The 19,917-nt window shown below is 39.0% G+C and overlaps 1 protein-coding gene across 4 annotated transcripts in view; it reads left to right on the top strand.

The window, feature by feature from the left end:
* The window catches only part of LOC137660296 (matrix-remodeling-associated protein 7-like), an 84,654-nt gene extending 78,123 nt beyond the window's left edge, over positions 1 to 6,531 (top strand). For all 4 annotated transcript variants that reach the window (XM_068395086.1, XM_068395085.1, XM_068395087.1 and 1 more), the window contains one exon: positions 2,325 to 6,531. In XM_068395086.1, coding sequence (XP_068251187.1) covers positions 2,325 to 2,439 — 115 coding nt within the window. In that variant the 3' untranslated portion in view covers positions 2,440 to 6,531. The remainder of the gene's footprint in view (positions 1 to 2,324) is intronic.
* The last annotated feature ends 13,386 nt before the right edge of the window (positions 6,532 to 19,917 follow it).

Here is a 19,917-nt window from a genome sequence, read left to right as displayed (position 1 = left end):
TTCCCAGCAAAAGGAATGTGCTCGCGGACAGTCTGAGTAGAGCGACTCTAATAGCAGGCTCTGAAATGGTTTATGAGTCGTCAGGTAGCCAACATAGTCCTGACTTTGTGGGGTTCCCCGACTTTAGATCTGTTTGCAACATCTCTGAATAGCAAGCTTCTGCTGTACAGTACTGTTCTCCAGTCCTGGACCCTCATGCTCTATGGCAAGATGTATTTCAACAATGGTGGGACAACATCGACGTGTACGCCTTTCCCCCGTTCTGTCTGATGAGAAGACTACTGAAGAACACCAGAGCATCCAAAGATCAAATGATCTACAGTAACTACAGTACTCATATTGTGTCCAAACTTGTTGCTACTGTCCAAGTGATAAATCAATGATGATAGCTATAAGAAAACTACAGTATATAAAAACTATGATAAGCTGTAACATTGGTGCTGATGTCATATTCGTTATGATGTATTGAATAATCTCGGAAATTATAGAAAAGGTACTCCTTTTTTTATGTGTGCATAATTTCGATAGTGGCAGCTTGGGATTAGCTGAGCACAAATAAAAATGAAGCCGATAATTGTTGAGAGTTAAGATACACCTAAAATTGAAAACAAAAGTGCAAAATTAATTTAATGAAGCACCTTTAATTTTTTAAAAATTATGATTTTATCAAATGCTATAATATTGTCTACTACAACTAGCAGTCGGCTGATGAAAACTTATGCCTTAGCCTATGATGGTAAATGGATTCATGGAGAATATAAATTAATTTTGTGTTGTATTTAATTGACGTTTTTTTAAGGAGAGAGTGAGTGAGTGAGTGGCAGGCCAGGTGTCAAGCGATTGACAATGAAATTGAAGGCCATGTTTTTGTTTCATTGACATGAATCCATAAATTGCTTACCACAATTCATGACAGGTATTGGTTTTAATTACATTCTTAAACAACTGGTTATTAAATACAATAATGCATAGTTAATAGTTATTTATTTCGGGTAAAATACATTTCATTTAGTTTATATATGAAAAAAAATCTACTTGGGGACTACATTAGGCAGACTTACTATGGATTCTTATGGGAAAAATTTGTTTCATATCAGTGGTGTTTTCATTTGCGGCCATTTTCATAAAATAATTAATCGCAGATAACAATAGTTATATACAAAACAAACCTGAGTCCTTTAAGTTTCCAATCCTGCTTCAGCCACCCTGCAAGCTCTTGATGAAGGTCACAGTGGGTTCTGTATATTGGCTAGGTCCTACGGCTGCCCACCAGTAACTACAGACATCTCGTTATAAATTTTAACAGCTAAGTTTCAGCCAAGTTTAAAACATACTCCTATTAAAAGACTCAGGTTTGTATACAGTTGTTAGGAAAAGTACTAATTAATTTTAAAATTTGTGATTTTTTTTTTCTTAAAATGTCTAGTGTCATCACAGCACTTAAGGATGGTATTTACCTTTTCTAAATATTTATGCAAATATTGCTGGATATGTTAGTGCTGCTACTTCATCAGATATAGATCCTTTTTTAATTTTATTGTTTTTCAAGTTTTACCCTCTCGAACTTTTCTGTTCATCCCCTATTTGCTGAAAAGGGTGTTATTTTTTTTTCCAGCTGTTAATTAACTATTCTTAGGAAATCCTAGTTTAAGCTTGAGGCCTCATGTTGTAGCAAGTGAATAGATGGGTAGCCTTCTTTTCGTCTTACCTTCTATCCACAAGTTTAATACCCTCTCCATATTCACTAGAATCTTATCACCTGTTCTTCCCTTACTTGTTGGTACTTTCATAGAAAGGATTTCTTTTCTTTTCTAGAATATCAGCCTTCTCAACCTTGGTTAACTCTTTACAATCCCTTCTAGCCTTTTGGCCAACACCTTGTTCACATAATTGATTTTCTATTTATTCCTATACAGATGCAAATGAGTTATTTATTAGGGGTTACCTCTTAGTCTCGTTTTCTCTACGACCAGACAGTTAAAGAAAATTGGTTTGATTGCATCATACTTAGTTGCTAAGCAACCGCTGCGATGTCAAGTATTTTACTTAAGTGGTGAAGAGGCCAGCGGTTTGCTATATTGGTAGTTTGGAAATTTCATCAGTTGCTTTCAATTTAGTGGTTGTGAATCGGTGATTTACCATGGTATATTATTTTATAATGATATCAAAAGTTCAGTAGTGTTTAGTGAAATCATCAGTTGAGCATGTTTTATTATATGTTTTCTTTTGTTATCATTATGCATTGATAGTGTTTATGCCGATATATTTATAAGTACAGCACTATTTTATATTGTAAGCTTAAAGTTCCTTATATTTCAACACAGGGCCCAGTCACAGCAGTTGGCAGCAATATTCAAGATGATGCAAGAACAAGAGGAGAAATTTGGAAAAACGTCCATTGACGACATAAAGGACCAAATGAAACTGTATTGTGGATAGACATTTTTCTAATTTAGAAGTCTGTTTTTTTGGCAGAGCTGACAGTAAATGCTAATTTTGAAAGCTAACTGTGTGATTTATGTGTAATAGAAGTGTTAAATACTGTCTAATTCAGGATCACAGGCATAGGATGTTATTAGTCAAAATATCCCTGTGCTGACACTCCCAGTTTTAGTAAATAGACATTATATGAAGCCAAGGGTAGAAAATCTAACTCAAAGTGAAAAATTCTTCAGAACCCTAGTATATTTTTACTCCAATTATTTTCTTTTAACTCTTGTTTTGAACAATTTTTATAGATTTTCTAGATTCAATTTAATGCTAGTTTTGGTGCTGCTCAGATTTATATTTTTCTATAAAGGGGATTTTTTGTTGAATTGTGATTCTAGCCCTTTCGTATGTTTAATTATCAATAATTTTCTGCGGAATATTTTCAGATCTTAACCTTGACTGAAATAGTAATAGTATTACAGTATATTTTATTTTTATTTTCTTTCATGATGGATTACACAATCTTTGATTGTCCAAATTCTCTTAATTAAATAATGCTGCAATAATTTCTTGCTTTCTGCATTGTTGATACAACCGAAAATTAATTTATGGTTTTGTAAATTCTTATACCCTGTGTTAGAAATTTGCCTTTTTATTTTTATGAGAGGAAAATTTTTATATTTTATTTTCATATTTAAAAGTAAAAGGGAGCTTAATGTTTTGTTGAATAATTTGCTCTGTACTAATGAAAAAAAACTGCTTAGTGTGTCAAACCAAAGGAATACTGTATTTGCGTATTTGTTCTTTTATCAAAGTTTTGTAACATTTCTTATGTACAGGTATAGTACATTCATGTGAAGCACAAAACATTACAAAGCCCCCTTTTGTCTCTCTTGGTAGATTGAACATCAAGGCTGCCTTTTTATTAATAAGAGGCAGCCTTATTTTGAATTCTGTTGTGACAGGAAAATTTCTCTGCTACAGCTTGGTCTTTTGTGTTTTCCTATTATTTAAATTAACCTTAGGTGGTGGTTATCATGCTTCAATCATCAAAGCTACCAATTTACTAATCTTAACAGTTAAATTTTTCTACCCCTAGAGCTCCCATCTCTCCCTTGTGATGCCCAGTAGACTCGATAGAAGGAGGCACAGTTTGAACATACTAGTCACTCCATCTGAAGCATTTTATATAGTCATCTTCATACTCACCAAGTGGACCGTCCTCTTATGCTCCGACTCAATTCAAGATTGAAATGGGCAATTAGATTCTAGTTTTTGGAGTTAAAAGGTATGCCTATGTAGTTTTAAAATTTTGTATATTTTAGATGCCTGTTTTGAAAATTAAATAGTTGAAAAAAGTTAAGGTACAAGTTAGTGATAGAACAAATGGAATTGGTAACTAAAGGAAATGATAAGGAATCTTTTATTAAGTAGATGGTTTGTGGCCTATGATAAAAAGATTAATCTTCTACGCTTTGTTTGCCACAACTGAGAAATTTTAGATACACAGGTTTACGACTACTCCGATTCTATCAAGTTGTTTTGATGGAATGACCAGGTTTTTGTTTACCCAGTGTCTTCACCTATCCTGTAGGATATATTGGGCATCAAAGGGGAAGGGGAGAAGGGAGAGGTGGGTAGAATATTTTGTTAAGTCTGTAGATCGGTAGCTTTGATGGTTAGAGCTGAATAACTACCATGTATTTAAATAGATTTTATTAGATTAAAATTTTTGGTTTCATTGCCTCAATTATCTTTTGACTGGTGTTATGTTTTATGGTCATATTTTTTTTTTTAGGAAAGTGGCAAGAAACTGATCATGCAGTAACATAATGTTAATCCCTAACCAATGTAATGGTTTAAGTAACTTGAGTTGAATAAGTTTTATGTGAATGTCTTGAATTCAAATGTCATCAAATGCATATTCTTGGGTACAGGTCTTTCAGAGATATTTTCACTATACTTATTTTTCAGTGTTTAGTAATGAAAAGTTGGAACTAATTTAAGTTCTCCAAAATATGTTCTATAAACTAGGGATAATTTGTCGAAGACGTAACTTTCCAATGATACATTTTAAAAGTTTTTTTTAGAATTCAAAGTAATTTTCTCATTGATTGAATAATTTCCACTTAAGATTAGTAGGATTTTATATAGTTGGTAAAACTGCTAGCTTCCTGAAGGTGATGAGAGGACTTTCCTTGCTTGGCTTACCATCAGATAGCTTCAGAATGAAATTTCTCGAATTTCTCTAACTGTGGAGCACAGATAAGCCCATAGGGTCTGTTTTGCTTTAGAATTATCCGTCACTAACAAGTAATATCTACATTGGATTATATGTGATACTCGGATATTGACAAATTTAAAACTGTGATTTGCATCTATGAAATAAGTGGTTTGAAAAATATACTTCATACTTAGTATTCAAAAGATTGCCATTTTTCAACATTTATGAAGTTTCACTACCTTTGAAAAAAAGGATTACCCTTGGACTCTCTTCATATTTTGGGCCATTGTGAAATTAATGATAATTATGAATTATCAAATAATGAAAACATTGTAATATTTACCAAATCCATGTTTTTTTCTACTTTTTATTAGATGTTTGTGGGGCTTTTTCTATACTGTGCTGATATATGAGAAGTAGGATTTTAATTCGTGGGCAAATCTCAGGTTTCAAGTAAATTTATAATCATTGTGTAGTCAATAGTTTTATAGTTTTTTTCTTAACTATAGCAGTTGTAAGAAGTGAAAAATTAACATAAACACATACCTATGTATTGGTTTTACAAACTTGATTGCAAATTTTAGGAGTAGTGATCTCAGTAAAGCCATTTTAAAAGGCGAGGGATTTCCATTTCTTTAGAACTTATTTTTTAATTGGAAGAAAAAACTATACTGCTCATCACGTACATTTTTCATTTAAATTGTAGTTTTTGTATTAAAAAGGGAAATTTTGACATTTATTTACCACCATATTGGTATATGATTGTTTATTTTGGAGTTTTATTTGTTCTATATTAGAATTTTAGACATTTGGTTGCCCTTTGCTTCTAACCATTTACAGTTGATTTTTAGTCCGTCCATCTGACCATTCTATGATTGTCTTAGAAAATTTTAGATTGTTACGTTTATATTTCTGAAAGTGATAAATAGCCTTTTCCTTATTCTTAAGGCTGTCAAAGAGAAAAACAAGTTGGTAGATATTTTTCTGTTACCTTCTGTGTAATTTCTTACATGACGCAAATGCTATTTTATATTACAAGGTTTTTTTATAGGAAATGAGAACTATAAACTATGAATTCATATGTTTAAATTTTTTAGACTAAAATTACTTTAACCATTACCGTGTGAAGATTATTTCTTTTATAGTCGACAGTATTTTCTTTGAAGCCTGCTGAAAATATTTCACGAAACCTTGCTACTAGATTTTCATGTGGCGGTTCCAGCTGTGAGAAGATAAGAGTAGAATGGAGTTTCAGTGTAAGCAGGTGTAAGGCTATGTTCTGTGACAGCATTTATCCAAAACATAAGACTCTGTACTGTACTCTATAAGTCGTTCAGTCCATAAAAGCTGATATCCATAATTATGTTTAAAGAGTAAATGCATTTTATTTTGAAAATATACTAGTCAAAAATTAAGCAGAATGAAATTATAACTTTTGACTATTAGCATGAGTGATCTTTAGTCATCATGCAGATGGTTAAAAGCTGTAAATTTCATTTGATTTTAATACTGATATGGTTTCAAAGTATAATATTCACTCAAGAATAGTGTTAATTAATTTTATTATATAATCAGAGTATAGCAATATACTGTACCTTAGATAATGTAATCATTGATACTGAATGTATTTATATGACTTTGGGTTGTACAGTACTTGGTAAAGGCTCTTGGTTGCAGTATTTTGGCTTAAGTGCATTCCGTTATGCCTACTCCCTTTGCTTCTTGCTTCTGTCTTACTCGCTATTTTTATGTGAAGAGTCATGATTGCAAGGATTTATGTCAATGTCTACCTTACTTTTATCCATTAATCATCTGAATTAAAGCATTTTCATTTTTATCTGGTTACCATGTAGGTTCGCAGTTAATTCGAATAGTCATGCCTTCTCCACCATAAGGCTCAATACTTCACAGTATTCTAGAAATTTTATTCCAGTTATGATCAGATTTTGGAATGATCTTCCTAATCAGGCAGTTGAATCAGTGAAACTTAAAAGTTCAAACTTGCAGCAATATTTTTATGTTGAACAGGCTGCCATAAGTCTATAATTTATATATGAAAGATCTATTGTAATGTTACTGTTCTTGAAATATATTAATTGCTCTTTACTTCTCATGTAGTTTATGTATTTCTTTATTCCCTTTTCTCACTGGGCCATTTTTTCCTTTTTGGAAAGCCCTTGAGCTTATACTATCCTGCATTTCCAACTAGCGTTATAGCTTAGCTAGTAGTAATAATAATACAGTACTCATTCATCCAGAGTTCTTAGGATATTGCTCATCATGGAATTTAAAATGATGACAAAAATATATTCAAAGTATAGCTGGGTGTCTTCCCTAGGCTTTCTTGGTTGAACTGGTAGACTAAGCTGCTCACAAATCTGGTAAAAAGTGTTCTCTGCATTGCCTCTGGTATTTGCATGACACTGCCCAATGTAAACTTTTTGAGGTTGCTCATTTTAAAGGACTTCTTTTCTGATGGTCTGACCCTGCCTTACACTTAATCTTGGGAAAATATATACTTTCAGTGGGAACATTATTGTGACCCAAAAAAAACCTTTCCATTTCATATAGGAAACCATATTGGCTTTGAAAATCTTCAACTGACCTTGTATTTGGATATCTTAGAAACCTATTTGCTCTCATAGAGTTTATATTATTCTTGTAAGAATGCTAGACTACTTTGGGCCATCTGTGATAGGATTTTTCCTCCTTCCTTGGAAAGACTGTGGATCCAGTCGTTGATTTGTTTATATGATTTGTTCTTACATGTATACAAACTTTTTGTCCTTTAAAATAGGGAATGTGTTCAGCAGAGCTGGAATGGCCATTAAATTCATTAATAAGGTAGTTAACAGCTGGTGGTGCATGGGAGCTAATAGCCCCGCCCACTTTCCTGTGGAAGACTTTCATTTTTGTCTCTTGACCTAACCAAAAGCTATGATATTTTCCTTTTAACTTTTCAGAAATAATTGCTGGTTTTTGATAATGGATGTGAAGCAAGAGGATTGTACTTGCCAGGGGAAAGGTTAGCTGCTGCAACCAATTTATGACAAGACAGGCTGTAGATCCACACAATGTGCTTCTTGTAAGTTGTATGATTGTTTGCAATCATCCCTATATGCCAAGTGCAGATCATGGCTTCCTGTATAGTGACAAGCATATGCTATGAAGGGGAAGAAGAGAGCGAAATATTCTCTGGTCGGTCTTGCCAATGCCCAAAACAACACTTAGGAAGTCTTTCACCTCTCCTTCCCTTATTGAATGAGCATGCTAGTGTAGCTTTTGTACATATGCCTTTGAACCGGTGCTCGTGGAGTATGTGATAGGACTAACGTCTTGGATCATCGTTACCAGTTTTTTCAGGCCTTAATGGTGTGGTGATCGCTGCACCCTACTTGGACAATGGCCTGCTATTTCCTTCTCTGATCACAATACTTCGGTACTCAGTGTTGAGAAGTTGCCACTGCTCGTAGTTGTCATAGCATGCTTGCACACAGCTGACAGCCACGGGCTGGCGGTGGAGTGACCGGTAGACAGGGCTAGTACTGCCTCACAACCCTGAATAGCAGAGAGAAGAGTATGGGTATACTTTCCCGTAGTCTGTCATCACCCATTCACCAGTCCTCTCGGAAATACCTCCGCTTCTCTCTCTACGGAACAGTTCACCCGGAGTGTTGATTCGGTTGCTCACCCCGGCAGCAGCTTTGTCCCATTAGCAGAGGATATGTCTATTGATGTATTTCAACGATTGGCTAATCCTAGCCTCTTTTGTGAGGTAGTTGTTGGACTTCTTGCATTTTGTCACAATCTGCAGATTATGATAAGATAGAAGTTGAATCTCATACTAAAGTAGAAGTTGAAGTACTTGGGCATGCTGATAGACATGACAGGCAGCAGCGAGCATTTCCTTCCAACGATTGCCTTAGCCAGTTCAAGGAGGTAGTGTGACCATTCTTGTTCAAGACAGACTCCAGTTTGGTGTTAGCAGAGACTTCTTGACCACCTTTCCTCGCTGGAGAAGCTTGTTCCACATGGTCTTCTCTCATCAGAGGTCCCTTCTGTGGTGGTTGAAGGATCACTGGTCAGCTTAGAGAGATCATACAGACCTTCCTGTTACAGTGGTGCAGGAGGCTCGGGACAATCTCTCTCCAGGAAAGACTCATTGGTGTTGCTAGGGGTAGGTTTTATGGTCGGCGTGTTCTCGGCATCCTTGCCTAGCAGATGCCTCCTGATCTGTTGGGATCTCTTGGGATTGAGCTGTTTGCCATGAACCTAAACAGGAAGCTTTCAGTTATTAGTTACCCTTTCTAGACCCGTGGGAAGTGCTTGAAGACACCTTGGGATCACCTTCATGCCTAAGCCTTTTCTCAGTTCAGCCTGAATTGCCTGCTGATCAACCAAATGTTTATTATGCCAGGCCTTAGTGTGACCCTGGTGGCTTCCAGATGGCTACATGCTGAGGTCCCGTGAGGTTACTTCATTGGTCCAAACTTCACTGTCAACCTCATCTTCAGAGGTAACCCCCAATCTGTGAAGTGGCTGAAATTTCATGGTGTGAAATTATCCAGCACCTTTGAGCAGAAAGCTTTATGCAAGCCACTGCGCAAATGTCTGGATCTGTGACAGTGCTCTACTAGTACCAGGAAAAGTTGTCCATCTTCTGCGCTTGGTATTGTAAAAGGGATACTTCTTCAGTCGGAGCAACCCTAGTGCTGATCACGGATTTTCTAATCTTACTTGACCGACAGAAGCGCCTGTCTGTCGCGACTGTCTAAAGCTACTGCTTACCCTTGTGTAAGGTCTTTTGACTGAAGAGTATAGAACAGTCCTCCTCATGGGAGTTGTCCATACTCATGAGGAGCTTTGAGAATTGCCCACACTGGGACCTCAGGGCTCTAGAGTGGTGTGTGACCCATGTTCCCAAGATTCCTATTCATACCCCATTTGAGTCTTTGAAAAGGTTGTCAGACAGAGATCTATGACCCTTGACTTTTTTTTTTTCTTTTTGCATTGGTCTCATACTTAGTCAACCCGTGCTGAGGGTTGGAATGAAGTCTCTTTAAATTTAAGCGATGCTATCTAAAGAAAGCAAGACACCTCAGGCACGAGCGTCGGTGCCTCTTCCTTAGCACTTGCAGAACTAAGAAAGAGGTGTCAAGGAACACTGTCTCTTTCGAGCTTCGTGTGATGATTTGTAGGGCATACCCCTTGACAGCAGAGAGGTTAAAGATACTAGACAAGACTAGAGCTCACAAATTCAGGGTAATAGGTCTTGCCTTAGCCCTCAAGAGGAATCTCGCAGTTGACCTGGTGTTGAAGTCTGGGGTTTGGAGATGCCAAACAACCCTTGTAGCTTTTTACCAATGAGTATACCAATAATTCCCTCTTTATTTTTCTTCTTGGTCTTTTTGCGGCAGCTCAAGTATCTCCCCCCGATCCTCCCTTGTGGGGGGAGAATGGTCGAATAATACCAACTCATCACACCAAATATATCCTCCTTGACTGCGCTGCCCTTTTGGGAAGAGATTCCTTTGACCACGTACCATACCAGCCTTCTTAGGTTGGTATGTGAATGAGCAGTGTACAGGTAGTGAATTGCTGAAGTCTTCTCATTTACTCCTGTACTGGTCCAGGTAGACGTACATTTCTAGGGAAGAAAAAGACCCAACCAGTTTGGTCCTATGGGGACTTCAGACCCACCAATTAGCGAGTCTCATCCATTTCAAAGGATGAAAGATTTGTATATAAATAGGAACATTTTAAAAGTATTTTGTATTTTTCCTAAGTATACAGTACAAACCTGAGTCCTCATAAGTTGAACTTTTAATCACAATCTTCCTTTTCAATCCTGAAAAAAAAAGGTCAAAAGTGAAATGTCTCCGACAAGTAGTGGCTGGGCTACTCGCCCTTGTACACTAAGTGTTTACAAATTCAATGGCCATTCCCACTCTGCTGAAGACATTCCATATTTTAAAGGACTGGTTTGGTTAGCTAGGAAAAATAGAAATTACTTTGAAGAATTTTTTATTTTCACTAGCCTTTAGTAGTAGAATTATAAATTTTATATTTCTTGAGGTGATGAAGGACATGATCTACGTTGTAGAGATGCATAGTTTTTGTACAATTATCTTTTTAGTTTGTTTTGTAATTGCAAGAATTTCGAGTATTGAAAGTATTTAGAAATAGATTTGACGATCAGTAATCTTTATTCTCTGACTTTGAACATGTTATAAAGTAAATTCCTAAGATTGGGCATTTAATTGATTACTATTTAAACAATTTTATATAATCCACTAGTCATATAAGTAACATTGTAGCTTATTGTTTAGTTTTGTGTAAAATTGTACACTAACACCTTTGATACTTCTAAACGTGCGTACAATATTGTTTGTTGTGTAATTCAGTGAAATTTAATTGGGTCTCATTTACTTGGTTGCGATTCTTCATTTTGTTTTGTATAATTAGTATTTACATAACTACTGTAATTAGAATGAAATTTTTTTTTGATTAAGTAATGTTATGAGCCACTAATAATGTTTTAATAATAAAATGTTATATTACTTTATCACTTTAAAAATGATTACTTTATCACTTTAAAAAAAAGCCTTCATGGGACTTCAATTATCTTTTGCTTGGCATATTTGGGTGGAAAATAAAGTCCCCTGTTATACTATGTTGGCCATGTTAATTGTATATGACTACCAATACACTTGAAACTCGGTGGAGGTACCTTATGCATAATTTTTTATTTTTTTCTGTTGATGGCCCATCATCTTCTACTATTCCATTTTAGATAACATTCCAAATTTCATTACCCACATTGCATCTTGGCTTTTAATCCTGTTTTTCCTCTAACATCCACACTTATGTTATTCTGGTGCTGCTATTACTTTCACACATTGTACGTGCTGCAATGTTTACTTTGTCTCGAGTTTTATCATAAGTTCTAGCTTGTAGAGAAATTTTGATTCCTTGCCTGATCTGATGTTAAAAGTTGGTGTAAAGAACAAATATTAACTTTTATATTTTGGGTGTTATGTGCTACTATGTTTTAATTTGGGAACTGCCTTATTTCTCATGAACTGATTCATGCCATACTAAGCCCAAGTCCAGGCTTTTCATATATGCATACTATTTTGGTCAGTGTTCCAGTGCATATTAAATTTGTCTTTTGAAAATGAACTTGGTAAAGCCATCAGCCAACCTCCCAGTGTCATCAGTATGACTGTTTCCTCTCATCTGTTTAAATTTAATGATCTTACAAATGATTAATCTTAAGTTTTCCCTCCTTGAAGTAGTATTGTTACATTGTTCATATTTAGACATGGTTCGTAAAAAAGTTTTCTTTCTTCTACCCTCAATTTCTTTGCAAATCCATACTTTGATAATTTCTTGTTCTCATCAGCTTTTTTTAAATGAAAAGAATGCTAAAATCTGTGCAGTGCTTATAGAAATGGTGTTTAAAAATAATTAAATAGAAAAATTATTTGCCTTAATTGCCTTAGTCATATAGAATATAATTTTGTTTTAAATATTTTAATCCTTGGTTAAACCTTTTTATTTGGAGAAGGTATGATAAAAGCAAAGTGAAGTATAGCGAGTGTAGTATTTTGTCTACAGCCTTTATAATTTAATGGAATATAATTTGCTCTGGAATTTTTAAGTCCTTGGACGCCTTTTTATTTGGATAAGGAATGATAAAAGCAAAGTTTAGTTAAACACCACGGTATTTATTAGCTAAGTGTTTAGTTTTTTTTTTTTTTTTGTCTAAAACCGTTATAAGTTAATTGTTCACATCATATTCTTCATTTTCTTACATTAATAACTCAATTATTGAGTCGTTCTCTTTCATAGGATAGTTACTTGGCTGCAATTTAATATTTGCATTTTATTTCCTTTTTATGGTAACCCAAAACTGTTTTGCTGCCAATTCTTTTAGTCGTAAGTATTTTATTCCATTCCATTACCCTCATCTTACATATAACATTCAGTTCATCAAAATTAAATTTAATACATGTAGAAATGATTTGGTTGAAAATTATACATACCAAACCTTCTTCTAGAATGATTATTTGAATTTATTTTCATCTGTACAGTATTTTGTATTATTGGCTTTGGTTGGTAATTGTTGATGTATTAACAGTAAAGTATAATTTTGATTAGAATGAAAATTAATTACAATATTGCATTTTTTTAAGTACGAGAATGTGAAGAAAGTAAGTTAAAGCTTTTGTTTTTACTTTTGTGAAAGTATAAACTTAAACCATTATGAAATATCAGGTTTTGGAAACAAATGATTTTGGTTAATAAATTTGAATTAATTTTTAATTTAATAAATTTTTAAAGATTGTATTGTAGATTCTAAACTTTATTGTTAAAGTAAAAATCTTCAAGGTCAACCTTATGAGTCAAGTATTTTGTGCTCTGGCTAAATTACCTAATAATAAAATTGATATGAGGGTTGATAAAGATTGTCTTGTTCATCAGATTTTGGGATATTGTTGGTTTTGCTATCTTTAGGTATCAAAAATTATTTTTGAAGGGAAATAAGTGACAATGAAATTACACAGCCTCCATTTTATTAAATTTTACGGAATAGCTAATACTAAATGTTCTGCGTCATGAGGTTATTGATAGTTTTTTTTTTATACAAGGCAAAAATAAGATAATTTCAAAGCTTGAAAAGTTTACAAATATGAATATGGGGTTCAAATGTCATTGCTATGTATGGCAATCATAAGTTTTGTGCAAATTGAAACTTCTTATAGGACTGTTGTCATTCTTGAATAATTTTTATAGATATGTTACTGTAAAAGATTCTTAAAGTAAAATAAAACAAATGTCTGTGATATATATACACACATATATCTAGTTGTAAGTTTGGACATAAATCCTTTGTAAAACTTGTAACCCTTCTAATTGTCTTTGGAAAGATTCAATTTACAGACACTAGTGATACCAGATAATTGGCTTTTTTTATAGAGCTTAACTTTGAACCAAGTAGGCCATTTATAGAATGTTTTACATGGTATGAATTGCCATAAAATCTTTGATTGGAGTATGTTTACTCTTCCTTTACTGAAACACCCTTTTCAAGACTCGATTTCCTTGAATCTAAGATAGTCGCTCCGAGATACATAACTTTCCAAATCATTTGTCAGGAAGACCATTCTTGCATTCGTTATTTCCACAGTATTTAATGTAGGCTAATGTTTAATGAAATTATATCATTTGTATTGTTTACCTGGTTCTCAGTATATAAATTTAAATAAACCTTAATTCTTTTGGCTCAGTCTTATAAAACTACAGTTTTGAGCTAGAAAGTAAGGTTTAGGTTTTATTTTTATTTATCAAAAATTTCTTATCCATAATTACTGTAGCATTTAGTGTTTTCATAAAAAATACACGTACGTATTGGAGCAAATTCCATCTAACACATTTTGTTCAGACACAAATACAAACCCTTCATTCTTTACAGAAGGTAACTCAGCTGAGTGATAACAGCATAAGAAAGTTACGCGAGTTGTAGCCAATCCCCTCGGTTAGCGGGTGAGGTTCCTGCTTAACCCACTAATTCTCACTCGACCACAACCACTTTTGACTTGGCTGTTGGAGAGAGTAGATGTGTCGATGCTGCTCTTGGATTTTGACGCCACAACTGCCGCACCTCAATGGGCACGAAATTATTAAACAAAGGCGTACAAGATCCCGCCCAAATGCCCTCGCTTACTGTCAGCAGGTTTTGTTCGGTTGCATCCTACCTTTGAAGGGGACTACTGAATCTGGACGAGGGGGGGAAGGTTAGTTGGCATCCCCCTTCCGATGGTTTCTTCCGAAGAACCAATTATGATTCCATTATCATTGTATATGTGTCTCGGGGAAACCTTATGCCCCCCATCCCTTACCCTTGGAGGTAAAGTGCAATAGCATCTACCTTGAGCTCCCACTGACTCGACCAGCCTCCCATTCCGATTTCTGTTCTCTCACGTGTCCTGGTATCAGAGATTCGTAGGTACGGCAAGTGCCCATGGAGGGAAGTAGACCTACCCCCTCAGAGTTCCTCAAAGATAGCATAAGCGTTGGCAGGATACACCCCCTCTAGGAGACGCCTTTTACCCTTACTCCAGTTGGAGATGAAGATCTCCAAGAATAATCTCTTTTGTAGTGTTATAGTCTCCCCTGTCGAGGCAGACAATGTCCCCCCCCCTCCTACCCCTCCCCCGAGACTTCTCTCTGTAGCGCACACAAGCCATGCTTTCCCCGGAACTTTCTCATTTGTACGAAACAATACCTCCTCTAGACTTTCCTTCAATGGCAACTCAAAGCATTTTTTAATCCTAAGCAGGAAAGGCTTAGTGTAGGAAGGACCAGACTTATCTGCCTAAGAACTGGGGTCTTGAGATGTCGACGACTCTATTCTACAGAGGAAGATCCAATAGCTACTAGCAACCTCTTTGACAATTCAGCCTACTGTACCTGTTGACGATGACAATTACCCAGCCATGACTCGGCTGGCTATGAGCCAGGAGGTGGAGATCCAGACTGACTACTGTACTCGGATTGCTCGGAAGGCGATCAACCGAGACCTGCCAGCCTTAAACTTCCAATAATAGAACTGGGGGAGTCTGACTCATTCTTCTTGCAAGTCTTTGTTTGCATCTGCAAAATCCATGGCATTGTGGAACCCACTTATTTAACTCCAGATGGTCAAGACATGTCCTTAGACTTACTCTATGCTGCTTCCCTGAGGAAGGTATACACAGATTTGGGTGAGTAAGGACTCCCTCAGTACAAGCTGTTCCTCAAGAATACCTCCCCCCCCCATTTGTCAGGGAGCAGAAGTATTATGATATTCTAGCGGATATCCCTTTTCCCCTGCCAGTTGATCCAGCTGCATCGGTCATGGCCGAAGCCGTGTCCTCGGACAAGTTGGCTTTGCAGCCAATCAATCACCTTCATTTCTGGGGATGCCCTTGTGATGGAGAGGCTTGTAATGATACCCCTATAGGTCTCCTCATGGGTGGACCATTGGTCCTGTAAAGTTGGCTTCCTGGCTGACAATGAAGATCTCTCCAAGCCTGAGAGAAAGAAGTTATTAAAAGGACATTCTTATGTCTGGAGCCAGGCCTGTCGAGTTTTAGGCGTGCAATGTGGCTAAGTCAGGTGATCAATTGGATCCTGAAGTGCCGAGACTATTGTTTCCAGATTTATGAAGCAGTTGCCAAAAAGGGATGCCCTCCTCGGTTTCCTTGTTCTCGATGGGCAAAGTTAAGGCTGTAACACGGAAATGGAGGAGAGCCAGCCAGGACTCAATATTTCATATACTTCAGGGCAGTTACTTGTAGAGCCTCCTTGTTCACCTCCCTTGCCTAAAGCTCAAAGAGCATCTCTGCCATCTCATCAGCCATTTCCAGACTCTTTTTGCCACTTCACTGCCAAGAGACCTTCCCAGCCAGGATAGCCCTTTCTAAGGAAAAGTCACAGAGGAAGTGAAGGCAAAGCTTCCAGATGAGGACAATGCTCCCGCAAAAGGGGCATTCCTCCTGTGATATCACCAGTGGAGGGATCCCTGCAACGCAGGTGGCAGCATTGGGAGAGCCAAGGGGCAGAACCTTGGACAGTAAATGTTCTTCTGGAAGGTATGTTGTACCTTTCATCAGCTCTCCCCCCCCCTCCCCTGATTTGTCACCTGTAGTCATGGATGGGTCCCCAGGATTCTTCAGTCGACTCTATTCTTGTAAAAAATGGGTCTGGAGACTTTTCATATCCTTAAACTCCTTTCAGGATGGAGACGGCAGCCATGGTTAGACAGGCGAGCATGCCAAGAGATTTCATGATAACGGTGGACTTGACAGATGCCTACTCCCAGATCCCAGTCCATCCCTCCTCAAAGAAGTACCCCAGACTCCAACTGTAAAACAGGCTATACCAGTAACTTGTGCTGTGCTTTGGCCTATCAACAGCACCTCAAATATTCACCCAAGTTTAAACCTGGGGCCACGCCAATGGTATCCGTGTCCTCCGTTATATGGATGACTGGCTGGTTCTGTTACACATACTACTTGAGTTTTGCTGCAATCTGGAGATCATGGTAAATCTCGGTAGTCCAAACAGGATCTAGTATACCTGGAAATGTACATCGAGACTTGATTGGAAAAGATCTGCCCATCTCAGAACTGAATTGAAAGGTTTGAAGAAGGGCTCTTCCTTTCTATTGCAGAGGTTTCTGCTAGCAACTTCTGGGAGACATTGTGTCCCTGGAACACTTAGTCCCCAACATTTGCCTTGGCATGAGGTCACTTCAGTGGCAACTGAAGATCTGGTGGTCTCAAAGCAGGGATCCTCTGGGAAAACATGTCCTGATAAGACCCAAGCACAGCAAAGACTTGAGTTGGTGGATACGAGAGACTACCCTTCATCAAGGCATCTACCCCCCTTTGGACGTGATACTCTTCACAGATACATCAAAGAAAGGATGGGACGCTCACCTGCTTCATCATATGGCCTCTGGGCTAAAACCACATAAACCTAGAATGGGAGGCTGGTTTTCTAGCCCTTCAAAAAATAATACCTGACGGGTCACTCAGTAGTGCTGATGAGCGACAACAATACCATGGTAGCTGAGTGAATAATCGCAGAGGTACCCTCATGCAACAGCTCTTCCATCTAGCTGTCAAGATCCTGAGATGGACAGAGGACAAACCGATCTCATTTTCGGCCTGGTTTATCTCGTGCAAGAACATTCTTGAGGACAACCCGAGCCAAAAGACGCAAATGGTTGGATTATGGTCTTTGGGTTCTTAGATAGCAACCAAAGTTTTAAGTTTGTGACATGCCTAAACCACAAACTTCCATTATATTGCTCGCCAGTTCGGGCAGCGCTTCAGGGTGCCTTCAAACAGCCATGGAACAACATGACGCTTTTGTCTGATCTGAAGGCTCCTCAACAAAACTTGATTCTTGTCCAACCCAAATATGATGCTAATAGCTCCACTATGACAACATGCAGTAGTACCCAGACCTGCTGTTGCCGATGGAGTTTTCGAAGGATTTGACCCCATTACACGACTATGTTCGTCAACCTGACATGAAGATATAGATATACATACATCAGAGCAATAGCATTCCTGCAACTTCATGCCTGGAGGTTATCTAGCATCTCCTCACTCAGAGAGGTTTTCCACAACCTGTGGCGAAAAGATATATGTTCCGATGCATTGTAACCGCGGACTACTCTCTCAGGAGTTACTCTTTAGTTTAAACTTGCGACCAGAAAATTTTTCCCCCAACCAGGACTCCATTCCAGGCAAGAGGCATAAAGCCTCAGGGCGGTAATATGCCCCAGGATATGTTCCCTGCGCAAAGCAACCTTCCACTGTCTTTGACCCACAATGCACCAAGAAGAAGGCCATGTCAGGCCTGGTAAGGACAGGGCAAAGGTCGCCATTCGTACTCTGGTCGTTGCCCAGTGTAGACCTATAGTTTTTGCTCACGACTTAAACTGTGACCTTTGTTTGCGTTTTCAACTTGTTGTGTGTGCAAAGTGTTTGTGTTGAGATGGATAACACTCGTGTTCAATGTCGTTGTCCGGGTGTGAATGGGCAAGCGTGTTTGGCTTTGCTTTCACATTTGGAAATTGATCCCTATTCTTTGTGTACCTCGTTTCGTGGTCGTGCCTGTACTCAGAGCGATGCATGTAGTGAGTGGTCTGAAACCCTATGGGCTCTTATGTCCACGAAGAGGAAAAATAAAGGAAAAAAGGAACGTTCCTCCTCGAAGAAAGACAGTGGTTCGAGACCTTCGTCGAGCTGTTCACCGGTAGTTCCTTCCCTTCCGTCGATATCGCCATTGCTACAACAGATCAACGAGAGAGAAGGGACTACGCCGATTCGACTGGACTCCCTGTTGTTATCCCCCCCCCACTGTCCCCTTCTGGGGAGATTGGAGGAAAAGATCGACAGGATGAGAGAGTCGACTGCCCCACGTAGCTCACACGTGGTGCCCCCTGACCGGCCGCCAAAGCTGCCATTTTGGCCTGCCCACACCTGCACATAACCTCCCCTTACCACATGGCAGTCTCGGGGATACGGGGCGCCCCCTCAGCCGCCAGCGCCATCTATTAGAGCTACCTCACAGGCCTCCTCATCGGCTCACGCCGCTCCGCATCGGCTCACGCCACGGCGCCGCCATCTTGGCCTGCCGCCACCTTATCGGCTCACACCGCTGCGCCGCCATCTTGACCTGCCGCCGCCTCATCGGCTCACGCCGCTGCGCCGCCATCTTGGCCTGCCGCCTCCGCATCGGCTCACGAAGCTGCGCCGCCATCTTGGCCTGCTCCCTTCTCCAACCCAGCGGCCCCCCCCCGCCTCTGCCAAACCAGCGACTGCCACCCCATCATCGGAAGCCACCCTCACCTGCATCGGGGCGACCTGTTCTCGGATCCAATCCCCTTGGGATCAGGAACACTGGGGAGACACTCCAAGGACCCTGTTCAGGTCCCCTACGAAGGATCCTTTGCCGCCTTGGGAAGAGCAAACCCTTCACGGGATGCCCCCGTTGTCATTCCAGCCTCCCTTGCAGGACTTAAGGCGAGGGAGAAAAGAAGAGAAGGGGAGAGGAACACACTTTTTGAGGACCCTGACGGGTTCTCCCCCTTCCGCATCGGTATTGATGGACCCCGACCACAAGAAGAGAAGGCTAGAGGATGCGGCAGGCAGTCGCCAGTCATCAAATTCTTCAAGGGGCTCCCAAGGTTATAGAGGTCCCCTAGACCATCATTCCTCATCAAGTGGGCGTAGAGCAGAGGCTCCGCCCAGGGTTCATCCTCCCCTTCGCGGACAGGACCTCCGGAGGGGAGACTCTTCAGAGACGAGGCCCACCAGTCATCAGAGGGTCTGGCAGAAGAGGACCCTTCAGTGGAAGACTCCTCCTCCTTCTCCAGGGTGTTGGCGCTCTTCAGGCACCTCAATGGCGCTCATCAGGCACCTCAATAACCTGCCGGAGCCAGCCCCTGTTCCTCCATGGGATGTTTCTTTGTTGGAGGAGCAGTTTGGCATCCTTCGATTAGCTCGTCCCCCTGTGTCTCTCCCCTTGGCCCCATCTCTGGGCAGAAAGCTGAAAACATTAGTGCGGCTGTCGCTGACCCCAAGAATTCTCTGAAGGCCTCGGGGTCAATGAAGTTGTTGCCTTACCCGAGGGTAAGGTATCGAAGATTCTACGCCCCTGAGGATTTCCCACAGACGGCCAGAACCGTAGAGGGGAAC

Source organism: Palaemon carinicauda, chromosome 20 (assembly GCF_036898095.1).
Source record: "Palaemon carinicauda isolate YSFRI2023 chromosome 20, ASM3689809v2, whole genome shotgun sequence".
NCBI classification, from domain to species: domain Eukaryota; kingdom Metazoa; phylum Arthropoda; class Malacostraca; order Decapoda; family Palaemonidae; genus Palaemon; species Palaemon carinicauda.
Note: the sequence above shows the minus strand (reverse complement) of the source record. Positions and strands in the feature narration are given on the sequence as shown.